The sequence below is a fragment of the Rhinolophus ferrumequinum genome, chromosome 10 (assembly GCF_004115265.2).
Source record: "Rhinolophus ferrumequinum isolate MPI-CBG mRhiFer1 chromosome 10, mRhiFer1_v1.p, whole genome shotgun sequence".
NCBI lineage: Eukaryota > Metazoa > Chordata > Mammalia > Chiroptera > Rhinolophidae > Rhinolophus > Rhinolophus ferrumequinum.
The window spans coordinates 5,237,638-5,253,445 of record NC_046293.1 but is presented as its reverse complement, the minus strand read 5'-3'; the positions used below and the strand labels follow the sequence as shown (position 1 = coordinate 5,253,445).

Genomic DNA, 15,808 nt, shown 5'->3' with positions numbered 1-15,808 from the left:
GTCCCCAGCTCCGCTCTGCCCCTTCTGCAGATACCCTCCATCCTTACCAGGGGTCCTGGGTGGCACTGCAGGTAGGGGCTCCTTTTTCTGAGAAGAGTGCTGGACTCGGCCCACCCCCAGCTCAGCCTCAATCGCTTTTGTCTGGGATCAGAGGGGCTTCCCACAGGATCCCATCAAGCCTTTGCCTTTCCAGGAGCCTAAACACAGTAGGTACTCAGCAAACGTTTACTAAATGACCCAACTTAGTTCAGTGTCTTATATTTCTGCTGGAGGTGGTGGAGGTGCTGGTATAAGTATTCACCCCACCCCCACCTCTCACCCCCCCCCTCCCCGCCAAATGTGACTTAGGCACATGCTGTAGCTCAGAAAGGTCACGGGCCTCTTGTTGTGGAAAATGGGTAACCTTGGCTGTGTCTCTGGGAGAACGAAGGTTCAGATAGGAAACACGGTGTTTGTAAGAGGTGAGGGAGAGAGGTTCTCCCTTCAGGCTTTCCAAGTTGGCCTCTTTTGGCCATTGCGATTTGGAGACTTTATAGCCTGGGTTTCAGTTTTACTTTATCTGTGCATCCAAAACAAAAGGAGGATGGCAGCTTGGGCCTCACGGCCTCCTCAAACCTGTCAGAGGTGGGAAGGAGCTGGGAAGGACCGCCCCTGGGGAGCCAGATCTGGGAAGAATGGTGACCCGCACTGGCAGATGCGACCTGGGGGTGCCGAGGCTGATTCTGCCGTTTGAGAGACTAGATGGAGAGCTGCAGGGGGAGGAAGAAGCCAGCATAAAGCTGCAGCTGCAAGGTTCTGGTTCAGGTAAGAGAGTAAGGGGAAAAACAAGCTGAACTGGGGGAAGCAGGTGAGGCGCCCTTGACACGCTCTCCCTGAGGGCTTGGTCAGCCACCAAATCTTGAGGCAGATTCTCTTCCCTTAGCATGTTTCTATGAAAGCAGAGAGTTCCAGGAGAGGCAGGCACGTGGGGCAGTGGGACTTCTTCCAGGCCTGCTGTCCCCAGGGATGGGGTGCAGAGTCACCTGGGTCTTCCCTGACATCTCCGCAGAGTTTCTGCAGAACCAAACTCATTGGGGCGTCCAGGTCTTGGCGCGTGCTTTTGGTCCTTGGCCAACTGGGCAAGTTTTGCTCCCAGAAGCGTGTTCCTTAGCTCCTTTACTTGGAGTTCATCCATTGGCCAGCTCCTGAGGGTCCTCACCAGGCAAGGGGTAGGCCCAAGAGGGGATGAGTCTGCGGCTGCTCAAGGCCAACGTCCACCCAGAAGTGGGGTGTCCTGCCCTGGCTTATCCCTTCACATCTTGCTTCCACCTCGGGCAGGATGGGACTCCTGTCCCCTGGTCCTCTGCTTCCATCCTTCTGGACTCATCATGGGGACCCACCCTACCTGAGTCCAGGCCTGCCCACCTTCTCTTTTCTCTCCCCTTCACCTGGAACCAGGTAGAATGGCCGCCTTGCATCAGCCAAGCTACCACTGGCGTTCACACCACGGAAACGTGGAGAAGCGTTCTTTGTTGCCCAGGGAGATCCCCCAGGACCCCCAGGCCTTGAGGACTGGGGACAGCTCTGGGTTTAACAGGTGGGACCCCCAAGTTCCCCAGCATGGGGCTGAGAGCTGATGTGGAGATTCGAGACAGACCTCATCCTTGGACTTGGAATCCCCTTGGTAGAGCGGGAGGAGGTTTCATTGGGAAGGGAGGCCTGGCTCGTGACTGAGTGGGTTGCTGGCTGCCTGGTATTCATGAAGGGTGACGGCCCCATGTCCGAGTCAGGGGACACTGGGCAGGATCAGAGCACAGTGCTGTGAGGCCGTGGACCACGGGCAGACTCCCACTAAAAGGGTGGGTGGCTTAGTGGGGACAGGAAGAGGTCAGAGTGGTAAGAGGTCTTTCTGGTCCTCTCTGAGATTTTTGCGAGGATTGTAACAAAACCCTCCCAGGCCCCTCCCTTGGAGCTGTTGCTGGGGGCTCATTCTAGAGAACACGTGTCTACTTTCTAGGGGTGAGCAATGGCTTGACAAGGGAAGACAGGTCTCTCTCCGGAAACCACGGCTGGCTTTCACGGCTGTGACTGGGGGAAGGGCAGTGTGGCCCCCACAGGGCTTCCCAGCTGACACTGACCTACCCAGGTGCTGCCCCTTCCAACATGAGTTGGACTTTGGCAGAGAAGGCACTGATGCCAGTCAGGCTGGGGACGCGCCACTGCCGAGACAGGTAACGGCCGTGAAGAATTCCTGAGCTCCAAGCTCTTTTCTGTAAAAGACTGTGAAATTCTTCATGAGCTGCCTGACCCCAGCCCTGACTCTCCAGCGTCCTGGAGATTCGGTCTTCGCCATCCTCAATGTGCCACAGACAGACGGTCGTCACACTGGGCTCCTCTCCAGCCGGTCAGCCTGGCTCGGGCGGGAGGAAGAAACAACCCGGAGCGGGAATCGGGCTTCATTTGAAGACTCCCCCGGGTTCCTTGAAGTTTGGGATATTTGTTAGCCCTAAACATACAGACTGCTTGCTGTGCATGTCCTGCAGCCGGTGGCCAGCTGTCCCTAGCAGGCAGGCCTCAGCACGTCCGGTCCTCACGGGCTCCATCCCAGGCGCTGGCTTCCTGGCAGAGTGGGACACCAGGCAACCTGGTTGAGCTCCAGACTTGTCCTTTTTAGAGAGTGACTCCAAGAGAGCGGCAGCATGGCACAGCAGAAAGATGCCCGCCCTGGGAGTGAGGCCTTCTGACAGCTGGACCGCCTGTGCCTGGGGGCGGCCCTCCTCATGAATAAATGAAAGGAGTGTGCCACTGCGCTCTGACGCCCCTCGCGGTGGCACAGCCTGTGCTCACGTGGGAAAGGCCTTGCCTCTGGTGGCATTCGGGCACAGCATGGACCCCAAGGTCATGGCTTCAGGGTCAGACACCGGGCCCCTCCGAAGTTGACCCCAGGAAGGAAACTGCCTTCTACCACGTTCCGCCACGAGTGAGGGTAGCAACACTCCAGCAAAGCTTCAGAACTCAGTTCCCAAACAACTTGTATTCCAAAGTGTATCCAGGGCCAGCCTGCCTTCTCCGGTCCTACAGGCTCTGGGCCTCACGTAACCGGAGGCCACAAGTACCTGGAGAAGCAGTTTCATCAGCCGGGGAAGCCGGCAACAGCTGGGGCTTGCACTGGCTGGTGGGAGATGAGGTGGGGTCGCGGTATTTACAGTCACTTAAGAGAATTTTCCTAAAGTACCCACAAATAGAAGTATATTTATATATATATTTATATTTATATATATATAATACTTAATTAGATGCTCTATCAAGGGAAAGCACAAGTCTACAGTTTCCTCCCCTAGCAGCTCTTTCCTGTCCTCTCACAGAATCCTTAGAGCCTAACCACAGGGCAACTGGGTTCTGGGCCTGTGGCCGGAGGAGTCTGCGGGTGTGGGTGCCCCAGCAGGCATCCATACGGGCTTATCAAAGCCCTCCAGATGTGCCCTCACACACCCTTCCTTCCAAGGCCTGGCTTCTTGTCTCCCTGGAGACAGCGGCAGCCACGCTCCTCTCTCTCCTGAAGTGTCATGTGGGGGGCACATCCAATCTCCAAATGTGTACTCTGCCAGGACCCGCCCGGGGGGTGGCACTGTGTCAGTGGCCCAGAACAGGGCACTCTTGGTGTCCTGGAAATGAGTGAGCGGAGGGAGAGGGCAGAAAGTTGCCTTAAGCAATGTTTTCCCACTGGGGCAGCGACCCGAGGAGTGGAGCTGGGCTGGGGGCTCTGCCTGGGTGTGGTCTCGCCCTCCACAGGCTGGTCAGGGTTTCCAGAAGGGCAGCCACCACAGTGATTTCCCCAGGCAACGTGGCAACATGGAGGCCGTGGAGCCGCGTCTCAGCTTCTGCAGTGGAGGGCAGGGAGGCTCCCCTTCCCCTCCCCCGGGACACTGGCCGTCCCCAAGCAGGGCGGCTACCCCAGCGCTATTTGTAAGGCCGCAGGAACCGGGACACTTTGGAGCGCAGCAGTTTGATGAAGGACCGTGGGAACATCTCCTTGGACTCCTGGGCTGTGTACTTGAAGTAGTTCTGCGGATGGGCCAGCACGTCGAAGAGAGCCTTGATCAGCTTCTTGTCCTGCAAGACAAGGCTGGTGTGGTGAGGCCGAGGGCTGGGGCCGGGCTGGCCTGGAGGGCCCCGGCCCCTCGCTTCTCCAGTGCCCCTGAGCCTTATAGGTGCCTGTGGGGGCGTCTGTAAGGACAGGAGAGGGGGAGGAGTTTGGGCTGGCTGGTGGGTTTCAAGACCCCACAGACTCTCTTCACCATAAACAGTTTTTTCGTTTTAATTATCAAATAGGGTTTTAAATAGTCTATTAGTTTTAACTCTCGGGTGCCAATAAAACTTTATCTAATAAAGTTCTGCTGCAAGATCAAACCAAAACAAAACTAAACAAAACAAAACAGCAGGTTGGATGCCGGAGCAGAGCACAGGCTTTGGAGCCAACGGCCCTGGGTTTGGAGTTGTAGCCCTAGAACCTACTCCGTAGCTCCTTAGCCTGGGAAATGGCTCTGTCTCTCTGAAGTTCAAGTTCATCTGGGTGAGGGGGTCTGATCCCTCTGCTCAGGGCTGTGAGCAAGATGAATGCAGCAATGACAGTGGCAAACGCAGCCCAGCGCCGTGCTCGCCAAGCGGCCTCTGGATGCACAGACACGGCCCACACTCTGACGCCATCACTTACCAGCTGGGCCCTTTCTCTGAGCCCAGGGTTGTCATTTCTAAAGCGGGGTGATATGACACTTGAGGAGACCCTCAGGAGTAGTGTGAGACCTGGCTGTGTTCTCCCCGAGGGCTCTGGCAGAGCTCTCAAGCTGGGCCCGGGGAAGGTGCTCAGAGGAGGGCCACCACCATGCCATGGACTCATCGTCACACGGACTCATTGTTTCACTGTGACTTTGGCAACACTGGCCATCTCTGGGTTGGACCTGTCCCACGGGGGCAGCTCCTCCCCTACAAGGAGGGCGGGGTGGTGACCAAGTAGTCACAGGACAAACCTAAACTGCAGTGCTCACAGACGCCAAGAAGGAGGGTCTCGTGGGACTCTAAGAGTCTGTCACCTGGCCAGAGAGGTCTGGGTGGCTGTCCAGGGGACGGGATGCCTGAGCTCAGAGCAGGACGGGTGGAGGGCCACTGAGGACAGAGGTGGGGGAAGAAAGTTCCCAAGAGTCCTTGGTGATTGAGTGTGGAGGTCCAAGAGCCCCTTCAGAGGCTGGCGGTGGCCATGCCTGGCTGGGCCTGCTGGCCAAGGTTTCATCCTAAGAGATGGAACACTTTTACGTAGTTCTGAAGAGCTGCTCCAGCTACAGGGTGGAGCTGGGGGCAGAGGGCAGGGCCAGGGTGGCATAGGAGGAGCGAGGCAGAGAGAGTTGGGTACTGTCTGCAGAACCACCCTCTGGGAGGGGCAGGAGAAGCAGGCCAGCCTGTCACAAACTGTGCGCAGGAGCGCCAGGCCTGGGGCTGGAGGAGCCCAGCTCTGTGAGCTGCCTGCCCATTTCTCAGCCAGGAGGCCAGGGCTCAGAGGGCTTGCCCGGGGCTACCCAGCTGGAAGTGACAGCTGGAGCAGGAGCCAGCCGCAGACCGGCCCAGCCCAGCTCTTGCCCGTATGCCACCCTCGGCTCTCAGGCTGGGGACGCTGTCTGTCCAGAGGCTGAGCCCAGGCACATCCCTGAGTCGGCCTCTCATGGTGAGAACGCAAGGTCCTGACCCGTCCAGTGTCTGCTGTGTGATGGCCACAGCCTCCCTCAGTGACAAGGCGGCTCTGCTTCTCAGGTCATGGACGGGATGAGGAGGGAGTCAGTCCCAAGGACGGCGCTGGATCCACTGATTTTAAGATGCCACCCTGTCACAGTACGCCCACTTCATAGATGAGGAAAATGAGGCTGACAAGTACGCAGGAAGCTGACCAAGGAGCACATCACCAGGCCCTGGGCTGACCCCACCAGAGAGCTTGTCTCAGACCTCCTGTTCTGGAAGGACAGATGTGCTGTCCCCTGTCCCCAGGGCCCCCAACCCCCTTTCACCTTCTCCTCTCCTGCCACCACTCTCCTCCCCTCACCCTTTGGGGGGCTGGGGGCAGGGGTGGCCTGAATTGTCACAGGCCCCTATTTCGGGCTTACATGGACCCCTTCCATAAAGAAGCTCACTCACTTTCAAAATTTCCTGGTGATTCTCCGAGGCGTAGAGCCGTCCATCGCGAACGATATCTTCTATTAACTGCTGGTAGTCCTCTGCCAACCCCGCCAGGAAGGAAGGAAGGTAGAGGCTCCAGACCTACCTGCTGTCCACTCCGTCAGCCTCTGCCCTCCCCTGCTCCAGCCACAGGCCGCTCTGCCTCCGAGCCTTTGTGCCCTCCACCCGAATGGCTCTCCTCGGGGTTTGGCCAGCTAGAAAATCCTAACTGGACCCTCAGGACCCTGCCGGCAGGACCTCATGCTGAAGCCTGCAGACCCCACCCCACTGCTCCCTCGTCTGTACCTCATACCTCTGTGGCTCTGTCTGCCCCTGCCCCCCAGGCGGGAACTTTCGTCTCTGTGTACCCAGGGCCAGCCTGGGCTGGGCACACAGTGTGGCTGCACTCACCATCATAGGTGACATAAGGCACTTGGAAGCCTTTGTCGCTGTTGCCTTCATTGGATTTGAACTGGATCCAGAGCTTCCGGGAGCGGGAGGTGAAGGCAATGGGCCTCTCGTAGGTCTGGCAGGTCTCGTAGGTGGTGATAGACGTGGGGGAGGCTGGGGGCAGAGGTGTCACTGCTCCTCAGCCGGCCTGTTTTCGGGCTGCTCGCCTCCCCACCCACCCAGCCACCCAGCACCCACAGTGCCCAGTGCCCCAAACACTCCAGCTCTCTAGTCTCTGCACTGTTCCCTCTGCCTCAGACGCCCTTCCCCACCCTCGACCCCAGGTCCTACTGGGCCTCATGTCCTGCCCCCTCCTCCAGGAAACCCCCTGACTGCTCCCTCGCCACCCTGCCACACTCCCACTCTGCTCTAGTGAACCCTCTATGACAGGCCCTCTCTACAGGGCTGTCACTGTCTCCTCAAGGACAGGGCTCATGCTTGCACCCAGCACAGAACCTGGGTCACACTTGGAAAGTGCCTTCTCCCTGTGAGCAGTGAAAAAGGTGAGCTCCCGACCCCTGGGGCTCCTGGGGCTGGCAAAGGGTGCCCCACCTCCTCACTCTCCTTGGGGAGCCTTCTGAGCTACCCTCGAGGTGGCAGAAGCTGGTGCCCCTACAGCTCAGGCCTGTGGGTGGACAGTGGAGGGGAGGGTGCTGGAGGCTGGGGGCCCGGTGTTGGGCACGGGTGGGAGGTGTTTCCAGGCTGGACTCTGACTGCCCGAGGGACCCTGGCAGCTCCTGGCCCTCTCTGGCCTCAGCCCTCCCATTTGCACACAGGTGTTTTCCAGCTCATCAGCCACACTGACTGGGAGACCAAGGGGAACACAGGGCCACCACCTCCCACTCCTCAGGCCGGTCTCTCTGTATCAGGGACAGTCTAGGCCCAGGTGGGCAGGTGCGCTTTGGTGTCTCCCTGTGTCCTCCTCCTCCCTTCACCTCTGACGGGAGCTGGCACCCCGTGGGCACCACTGCCCTGCCGTAGCATGCAGTCCCTGGCCTAGGCACACACTGTAAGGGATTTAAAGGCATTTCTGCCTTTCTTGCTGCCGTGGCCTTCTGGGCATACATTTGTCCTCACCCACTGCTGAGGGGCCGACCCCTGCTCATTGCCTGAAGTCTCACCATGAGCCCTGACGAGGGTGACCAGCCAGGCGGCCGGGGCTCCCAGAGGGGTAGGGACAGGCTGTCTGAGCCTGGGGCGTCGTGTGCCAGCACAGATTGGCTCTTCGCCCACCCAAGCCTCAGAGGGGCAGGAGGCCCTGTGGAGCAGGGGTCACTCCCTGGGTCTCACTCTGGGTGGCGTGGCAGGACGGGGTGGGACCCCTGGGCTGAGGGACTGGCTTGCGATCAGCGCTGAGGCCAGACTGACCGGGTTCTGATTCCCATACTTAAAGCACACCCTGAGCTTTCCAGATCTTTCCATGGAGATCTGTAAAGCCCAGCTCTCAGAGTCAAACAGAGGTGAATTTAAACCCTGGGCAACCTCCTCCCCGCCCTGAGGAGCTGTGCCCGAGGGTGAGGGGCGTGGGCACACACGGCTGAGGCCCTGCCCCACTGGCACGTACCACTCTTCCGCATGACCAGGACGTCGCCACACTCGTCCTCGATGGGCAGGAAAATCTCAGGGACCACGATGAGGATCCTGCGCTTGGGGGGTGGCGAGATGTGCCACACACACTCCGCGTTGGCTGGGTAGTTGCCAGGGTAGTTGGGGGACTCGATGTAGCCCGTGTAATCGCCAAGCTCGCCACCGCAGTGCTGGTCTGGGGGCACCATGGCCAGTGGGCCTGGTCAGGCCGGCTGGGCCCTCAACAGCCTCGCAGGCCCAGGGCCAGGCTGGTAGGTGCTCTGTCCCCCCCTTGGCCCACCTCCGCGCAGCCCTCCCCGCCAGCCAGCCAGGCCCTGAGCCACTCTTCCCTTGGGGACCCCACGCCCCACAGGCTGCCCTCAGCTGGAGGGCAGGTCCCCGTTTTGTGTTGGTGCTCTGAGGCCCAGCCCAATTCTCCTTTCTATTGGGCACCCTTGGCGGCCTCGCCTGAAGCTCTGGGGCTGGGCCTGTCCTGGCCGCCTGCCTGGAGCCGCTCACCCCTCTGGCATGCCCCTCAGTGCCCCTGTAGGTTGTAGGAGCCCAAGCGAACTCCAACTGCCCCTTTCTCTCCATTCCCTCATGTGTCCTTTACTCAATACTCTGAGTGCTCGCCAGGTGCCAAGGTGCCCCCCCGCCGTCCCCCCAATACCCCTCCGGCCCCTGAATGCTCAGGGACAAGCAGGCAACACAGCAAGGAAAACGAGACACGTTTCCTTTCTTTTCTTTTTTGGCTCAGCTGTGGATCTTTGAAGAGGCCAAACGTGACATTTTTTACAAGCTAAATGGTCCCTGGCCTTAACCTTGTACAGGAAGTCACCTTTGTTATGCAAAGAGAATTGAACGTAAGTATTGGATACATATAACTTTCTCATATATTGTCAGCTAAAAAAATCTTCTCACATCAGAATTTCTGGGAGATATTTCATTTGCAACTTGTCTTTCCAGCAGATTCCCTCCCACTAGATCTTCCTGTTTACTCATCAGATGTTTAAAACCCTGTCTGTGCGAGCTCCATCACGGAGCCCCAGGAGGCCAAGAGCCCAGCCTGGGAAAACCCTGGGCAGAGGGGACTGCTCGCACTTTCAGGATTAAATCCCCTTCACGGGCCTTCAGGCTGTTCCAAACATGACCAGCAGCCCAGGAAAGAGACAGCTGGCTGGAAATTGAGTGGAAAAAGGGTAAAATACCCAAAAATATGTCCAAAAGACACTGAAAAGTGAATTAAAAAGAGCTACAAGGAAGATAGAATACTCTTCGTTAGGCCCAAACGACTTGCCCAGTGAGGGCCTGGGATCTGGGCTAACCGCCGCCCAGGCGCCCGACGCTGCCCACATGTCGTTGGCTAAACTGCTTCCTGCAGACACAAGAAGGCCGCCTTCTCCCACACCCCCACTGCACCCTTAGCACCCTGCCTCCCGCTGCGCAGGTGGTCTGGTTCCAGTCCACTTGGCGGTCTCACGTGTGTGCCTTCCGCGCTGCAGGGCCTGGCCCTTGGCAGCCGTCGCACAGGCCGCCCTGGACGGGGCCTGGCTATTCTCTCCACAGACCCACAGCCCCGAGAGCAGGGCCTGGCCTGGTGAACGACGGGAGCTGATGAAGGGCGGGCACGCTGTCCACACCATGGGGCCCCCTGAGAGGCGGTGGTGAAGCAGAGAGGAATCATGGGGTCCCCCCCACCCCAGCCCCTCCCGGTGCACCCAATCCCCAGCCCTGGGAAGGTCAGCACCCACTTTTGCAATGTGTGACGTTGGTGGACCCATCGAAGTCGGTGCTGGTGTCGCCTGGACAGGTGATGCAGTGGTTCTGGCCAAACTCGGGCTGGTAGGTGCCGACGGGGCAGCGGATGCACCGGTGTGTGGAGGTGTTGTAGTGGTGGCCAGGGGAGCAGTGCACTGCGGGGGAGGGGTGCGCTGTGGGAGAGGGCCACAGCGGGGCCTTCTCCCCAGGGCCTTCTCCCCAGGGCCTCCCTGCCTGCGGGGTCTCAGCACACAGTTCAATCAGGGCCCTTCCCCACTGCCCGGTACCTCCCACCACCCGCCCCCAGTCCCTGAACAGGTCGACCCCCCTGTTCCCAGATCCTGTCCACACTGTGCAGGGCGCACTGTGGACCTCTGGGGTCTGAGCAGTGAGCCAACGAGTCCCCCAGCCACCCCCAAGGCTAACGTCCTACTCGCAGGATGATGGGTGCAGGGTATGTCTGGGGGCACTAAACAGGGAGGACATGTCAGGAGTTGTCACAAAGGAGGCCAGGGAAGGCAGCACGGAGGGCATTCTGCGTGCACACCTGGGGGTGTGTGGAGCTGGCTGTGTGACTATGGGGGGGGAGCTGGCTGTGACCCTATGGCGGGGGGGGGGGGAAGCGGGGAAGCACAGGCCAAGCTCAGGTGTGGCTGGAGTGGAAGGAGGAGGAGGGGCTGGCCCGTGGGGAGGTCAGAGCCCACGGGGGAGAGATTCGGGGTCTCAGGGGCCATGGGGAGGATGAGGCTTCCTCTGAGCGTGGAGGGCCACCTGGAGCCACTGCACGTTCTCGGCTGCTGTCCTGGGAGTGAGCAGCACATGTCAGGGTGACTGGGAGAGGTGGTAGCAGCCTGGATCAGGGTGGCAGCAGTGTGCTTGGGAGAAGCCACTGAAGCCTGGGTGTTTAGAAGGTGGAGCTTGTAGGGGCTGGGACAACCTGGATGTGAGGAGAGAGGGAAGGAGGACTTGGGGTGGCTCCAAGTTCCCTAAGCACCTGGCGGGACGGAACTGTCCTGCATTGGAGGGACAAGCCCGAGGGGGGCCCTGGATGGGTGGAGTTTGAGGGGTTTATTAGATGGTGGAGCGCTCCCCTGGCAGGAGGGTGTGAAGTCGGGTTCAGGGAGGGGCTGGACTGGTCAGAAGCTGAGGTCACCACGCAGAGATGCTGTTTAGAGTGAGCAGATGAGTTTTTCCGGACTCACGAATGAGTGTGCTGGGCCTGGGACGGGCCTGGGATGTCCAGCTCTGCCAGGGGGAGGCTGAGCTGGCACCTGGGCCAGAGTCACGGTCATGGAGATGGGGACTGAGAACAGACAGGCTCCAGCAAGGCAGGGCTCCTGTAGGCTTGCCTTGATGGGAGCAATTCTCGGGGAGCAGTGGGGATGAGAGTGTGGCTGGCTGGTGGGGGTTCAGGAGAGAATGGGGGAAGGAAGTGGTCCAGACACTCGTTGTGCAAGGCTAACAGTTAAGGGGGGGAAACCTGGCAGGAGCTGGAGGGGAGGTGGGCTAGAGTTGGGGTTCACTTCCTAAAAATGGGAGGGCTCTGAGCGGTCTGTATGTCCACTGGCATATCGGGGGTCAGCAGGGGGGGGAGCTGCCCCAAAGCCACGTCTGAGAGGGAGTAGGGTCATCAGGGGACAGTGGGGCCAGGGATGGGGAGGAGGCCTGGTGAACAGGGGGGGGGAAGGAGTGGCTGGACAGCAGGGCCCCGCAGCCCTGGAGGGAGGGTCTCCAGTTAAGGTGAGACCTCTGACCTCACCCCCATGCCGCTGCTGCCTGCTGCACTTCTTCACCTTCCTCCCACATCCAGCCTTCCTCTCGATGCATCTCAAAGGCCTCTCCAGCGTCCGGGGGAGCTGGTGCCTCCCATTTGTTGCTCCCGGGGGCTCGAAGCTCCAGGCTGTAACTACTGTGCCTGCCTGGCTCTCTCATTTGATGCCCATTGGCCGGCATGAGGTGGACCCTCTGTTGTCACCTCCTAGTGAATGGCATGGTGCTGGGCACCAATGTCACTGCCTGAGAGCTCCAGTCTCCTCCTCTGACCTCAGAGGTTTGCCAGCAGGAAATGAGACGCATGGAGGGAAAAGGTTCTGAGGAGCCCAGTCTGGCCCCTCAGGGCGGGTGGGACGCCCTCACCTTTGGCCTCACAGTCTTGGAAGGAGGCTGTGCCCTCGTGCTTGGTGAGCAGCCCCCCTCCGCAGGGGAAGCAGCTGGTGCGTCCGGGCTCGGGCTGGTACGTGCCCACTGGGCATGGCTGGCAGGGTCTGAAGCCGTCGGCGGAGAAGGAGCCTGGAGAGCACTGGCCTAGAAGTCAGAGGTTATGGCTCAGGAGGTGGGAGGGGCTCCTCGGTCCAGGCCCTGCTCTCAGCCCTCACCTGCCCCTGGGAAGGGCACCAAGGCACCAGGCTGGGCTGGGTGCGGGGAGGAGCCTCGGGAGGAAGCCTGGGCTGTGCCAGGCCTGGTCCCCAGCTGGCGTGCCACCGGCAGCTCCGCACTGCGTGGCCTTGGCCAGATCTAGCTTTAATCCCACCAGCAAGAAGGGCTGTGGGCTGAAGAGCGAGTGGCCTTGTTGCTGAACTGAGAAGGGTGGACCTCAGGTCGTGGGAGGTCATTTATTTCAGATGGACTCTCCCCAGGGGGCAGGTTGCACCCAGTCTTCACATTTAAGTTCCAGGCTGAGGCTGCCTTGTCTACCTGCGGGGCTGGGCCAGAGCAGAGGGAGGAGGGTACAGCTGGGACAAAGGGAGGGAACAACACATTCTAGCAGGAAGTCAGGATGTAGTGTGCCTGCAGGCATTGAGTGAGGGCGTGGGTCTCATGCCCTCTCAGCCCAGAACCTGGAATTCTCTGCCCCCACCAGTGGCCACTCTGTGCTCTCTAATAGTCACCGTCTCCCTGGGGGCAGAGACCACACTCCTGGAGGGTGCAGTGGGCCAGCCTGTAGAGCTTAGGGCTGGGCTCTGATCTCTCTGTTCCCCAGAAGAGGCTGGAGGGCTCCACCACCCTAAGCATCCCACTCACACACCCTTGCAGGCAGACCTTTCCCCACCCATTCCCTTGGGTGATCCCCACAATGGCCCTGGGAAGAAGGCTAATGGGGAGGAACCATGAGCCCATTTCACAGATGAGCTTAAGTGGGGGTAGTAAATGGAAAAACTTTGCAAACCAAGTTGTGCAAGCACAATTGACAAAGGGCTTTCCAAGCCATCTGTCTACAGGGCAAACTGTAAAGTTCTCTGTGTCAAGCAGTTCTGGCCCAAGTACACGGCACACTCCAAAACGGAGTGTACACAAAATGTGACATGTTTGGTCAACTGTAAAGTGCCATGTGCCTCCATCATAGATGCAGGTTGACCTGTAAGTGATCACGTGTTTGCAAACTATAAAGTCCTTTGCAAAGTGCATGCTGCATGAGAGCAGCCCTGTGCTTACTAACTGTGGTGCTCTCCGACACGTGGACACTGGGGGTCTGCAGTGTACTCTGTAAGAGCAGCTGCAGGGAAGTGAGGACAGGCTCTGGAGACTGCATGGAACTTTACAATACATCACCTGGCTCCTGGCCTTTGCTTTGGGGTCTCCGTGGAGACAGGAGGCGCCCCGTCCCCACCCCATCCCTACCCGGTCCCGGCTGGGCCTCTCCCCAGCTGAGCCCACACTTGCCTCCACATTCAGACACGTTGCGGGCACCAGCCAGGCCGAGCCCATCGCTGCTGGGGCACGGGGTACAGCTGAGCTGGCCATCTCTGTCCTGGTAGGACCCGGGCGTGCACGGCACACATTGGCTGGACTCTCCGCTGAAGTAGGTGCCAGGTTCACAGGCCACTGCAAAGGCAAAGTGGAGAGATGCTCGTGGCGCAGGTTGGGGGCAGGGGTCGGGCTCCTGGTGCTTCAAGCCCAGGCTCTGTCCTAACAGAGAGGGCACAGCCCTTGTCCCTATGGCTCAAAGGGCACAGAGAGGCCCTGACCCATCCCTGAAGGGCTGGGGGTAGGAGCCAGGTAGAGACACCTGTGAGGACCTTCCTGGAGGCCTGACCCTGGTCTCGTGCGTCCTCCTGGCAGCTCCTGTTCCGGGTCGTCTGCAGACTCCTCTCTGTCCACCCTCTCGTAAACGCTGTGCTCTCAGGCTCCACATCTTGTCCTCTAGCTCTGAGCCCTTGGCCTGTGTACCCACTGCCTCCTGGATGGGCCACAGTCATTTCATTCAAACCAAGTGCCCTGTCCCCCTTCCCTTCCCCGTGTGGAGGAGTGGACACCTGAGGACGGGCAGGCAGAGGCTATGGGGAATGACAGAGGCATGAGCAGGAAGGCTGTGGGTGGTGTGAGAAGACAGGCTGAAGGGAGAGCCAGTGCCCTTGACTGACTGCGCAAACGAGCAGACTGCTTAGTAAATAAGCAATCCGAGACGGCAACTAAACATGACGTGCATTCCTGGAGAGGAAGGGAGGGCGTTGGAAGAGCTGGTGAGAGGTATTGGGGGTTGGGTTGGGTGGTGATGTAAAGGCTGCACAAGCCCGCACACAGGCACCCACGAGAGTACGATGGAGCAAATGCTGCAAGTGTTCACAACGGGGGAATCTGGGTGAAGAAAAGACGGAGGCACTTTGTTTTGTCTGGCAATGTTTCTGAAAGTTTGAAATGACTCCAACGTGTTATTAAACATAAAAGAGTGACAGCGGAAAGGCCTGTCTACCTGTTTCACTGCCTGATGCAGAGGCCCGCCCTCCCCCATTTCCCCGAACTCCTAAACCCTCCTCTCTCCAGGCTCCCCAGGTTATTTCTCTGGGCCAGCCTGTGGTCCGTCCTCCAGATCTGTGGCTCCAACCACCTATTCACCATCTTCATGTGGGTGACACACTCGTGGCTCAAACAAGCGCGGCTGGAACTCTCCATCTCTGTCACTCCCTTGCTCCCAAGTTTCCCCCAGAGCAGAAAGTGATGCCACCTCTGCCCAAGTGGCCCAAACCCTTGGCGTCGGCCTTGAAGCCACTTTCCCGCTAGTCTTCCTCTGCAAGTGGACTCTGAGTTTGTCTCATGCTTTCCACTTCTGCTGCCGCCTGACCTAGGTTCTCCCCTCTCCTGCCCGGCCTCCCCTCCACCGTCCACCCTCCCCTCAGCCCTCCCACAGCAGAGAGGGGAGGAGGCGGCTCCCCGGCTCAGCTTGGCCAGTGGTTCCCACCGCACTCACAGCAGCACTGGCCTTGCGGCCTGCGGCCTGTGAGGCCCCCATGCCTCCTGCCGCCTGTGGCCGTGCTCACTTGCTCACTGACCGCCTCCTTTCCCCACGTAAACTAAACCCCATTGGAACAAGACTCTTATCGGTTCCCCACCACTCAGCCACCAGGGGCTGCCTCCAGACCCATGCCCTCTGAACAGGCCAGCCCTGGGGTTCTGGTCGAGTCACCAGCCTTGTTCATCTGTGCCCTGGCTGGCCTCATTGCCCACGCTGTGCTGTGGGCCTGGCCTCATCTGCTTCCTGCAGTGCCACGCTGCACCCGAGTGGCCCTCGGCCCCACATGCACCTTCGCTCTGCTCCTTCTCTGCCCTAAGCTCCCACACCTCCTCTCTGGGAAGCCTCTAAGCACATGGACAGGTCTCCATGGCCCTCATACCCCTCCGCTGTGGCCTCGCTGGCCTGTGCTCTCTCTGTCCCACCCTTTTCTCTCCAGGACTGTGGTGCAAGCTACAGGTACAAACTTCCACCAAGTGAGAGCCTTGCCCAGGGCCCGGCAGAGGGCGTGTGCGCTGTACATGACAGCCATTAGGGTGAGTGCTACGGTGCTTCTCTCTGGCTGACCTTGTGTTTCTCGGTCCCCAACCTCGTGTGTTGTTTGCCTGGGCTGCATGTGGGAGGAAG

General features: G+C 59.5%; 1 protein-coding gene across 4 annotated transcripts in view; it reads right to left on the bottom strand.

Moving 5' to 3' along the window:
* Positions 1-2,299: 2,299 nt before the first annotated feature.
* Positions 2,300-15,808, bottom strand: part of SCUBE1 (signal peptide, CUB domain and EGF like domain containing 1) — a 123,998-nt gene continuing 110,489 nt past the window's right edge. For all 4 annotated transcript variants that reach the window (XM_033118302.1, XM_033118303.1, XM_033118304.1 and 1 more), the window contains 7 exons: positions 13,615-13,776; positions 12,091-12,258; positions 9,948-10,109; positions 8,195-8,392; positions 6,592-6,744; positions 6,160-6,239; positions 2,300-4,092 (listed from right to left, as the gene is read on the bottom strand). In XM_033118302.1, coding sequence (XP_032974193.1) covers positions 3,940-4,092; positions 6,160-6,239; positions 6,592-6,744; positions 8,195-8,392; positions 9,948-10,109; positions 12,091-12,258; positions 13,615-13,776 — 1,076 coding nt within the window. In that variant the 3' untranslated portion in view covers positions 2,300-3,939. The remainder of the gene's footprint in view (positions 4,093-6,159; positions 6,240-6,591; positions 6,745-8,194; positions 8,393-9,947; positions 10,110-12,090; positions 12,259-13,614; positions 13,777-15,808) is intronic.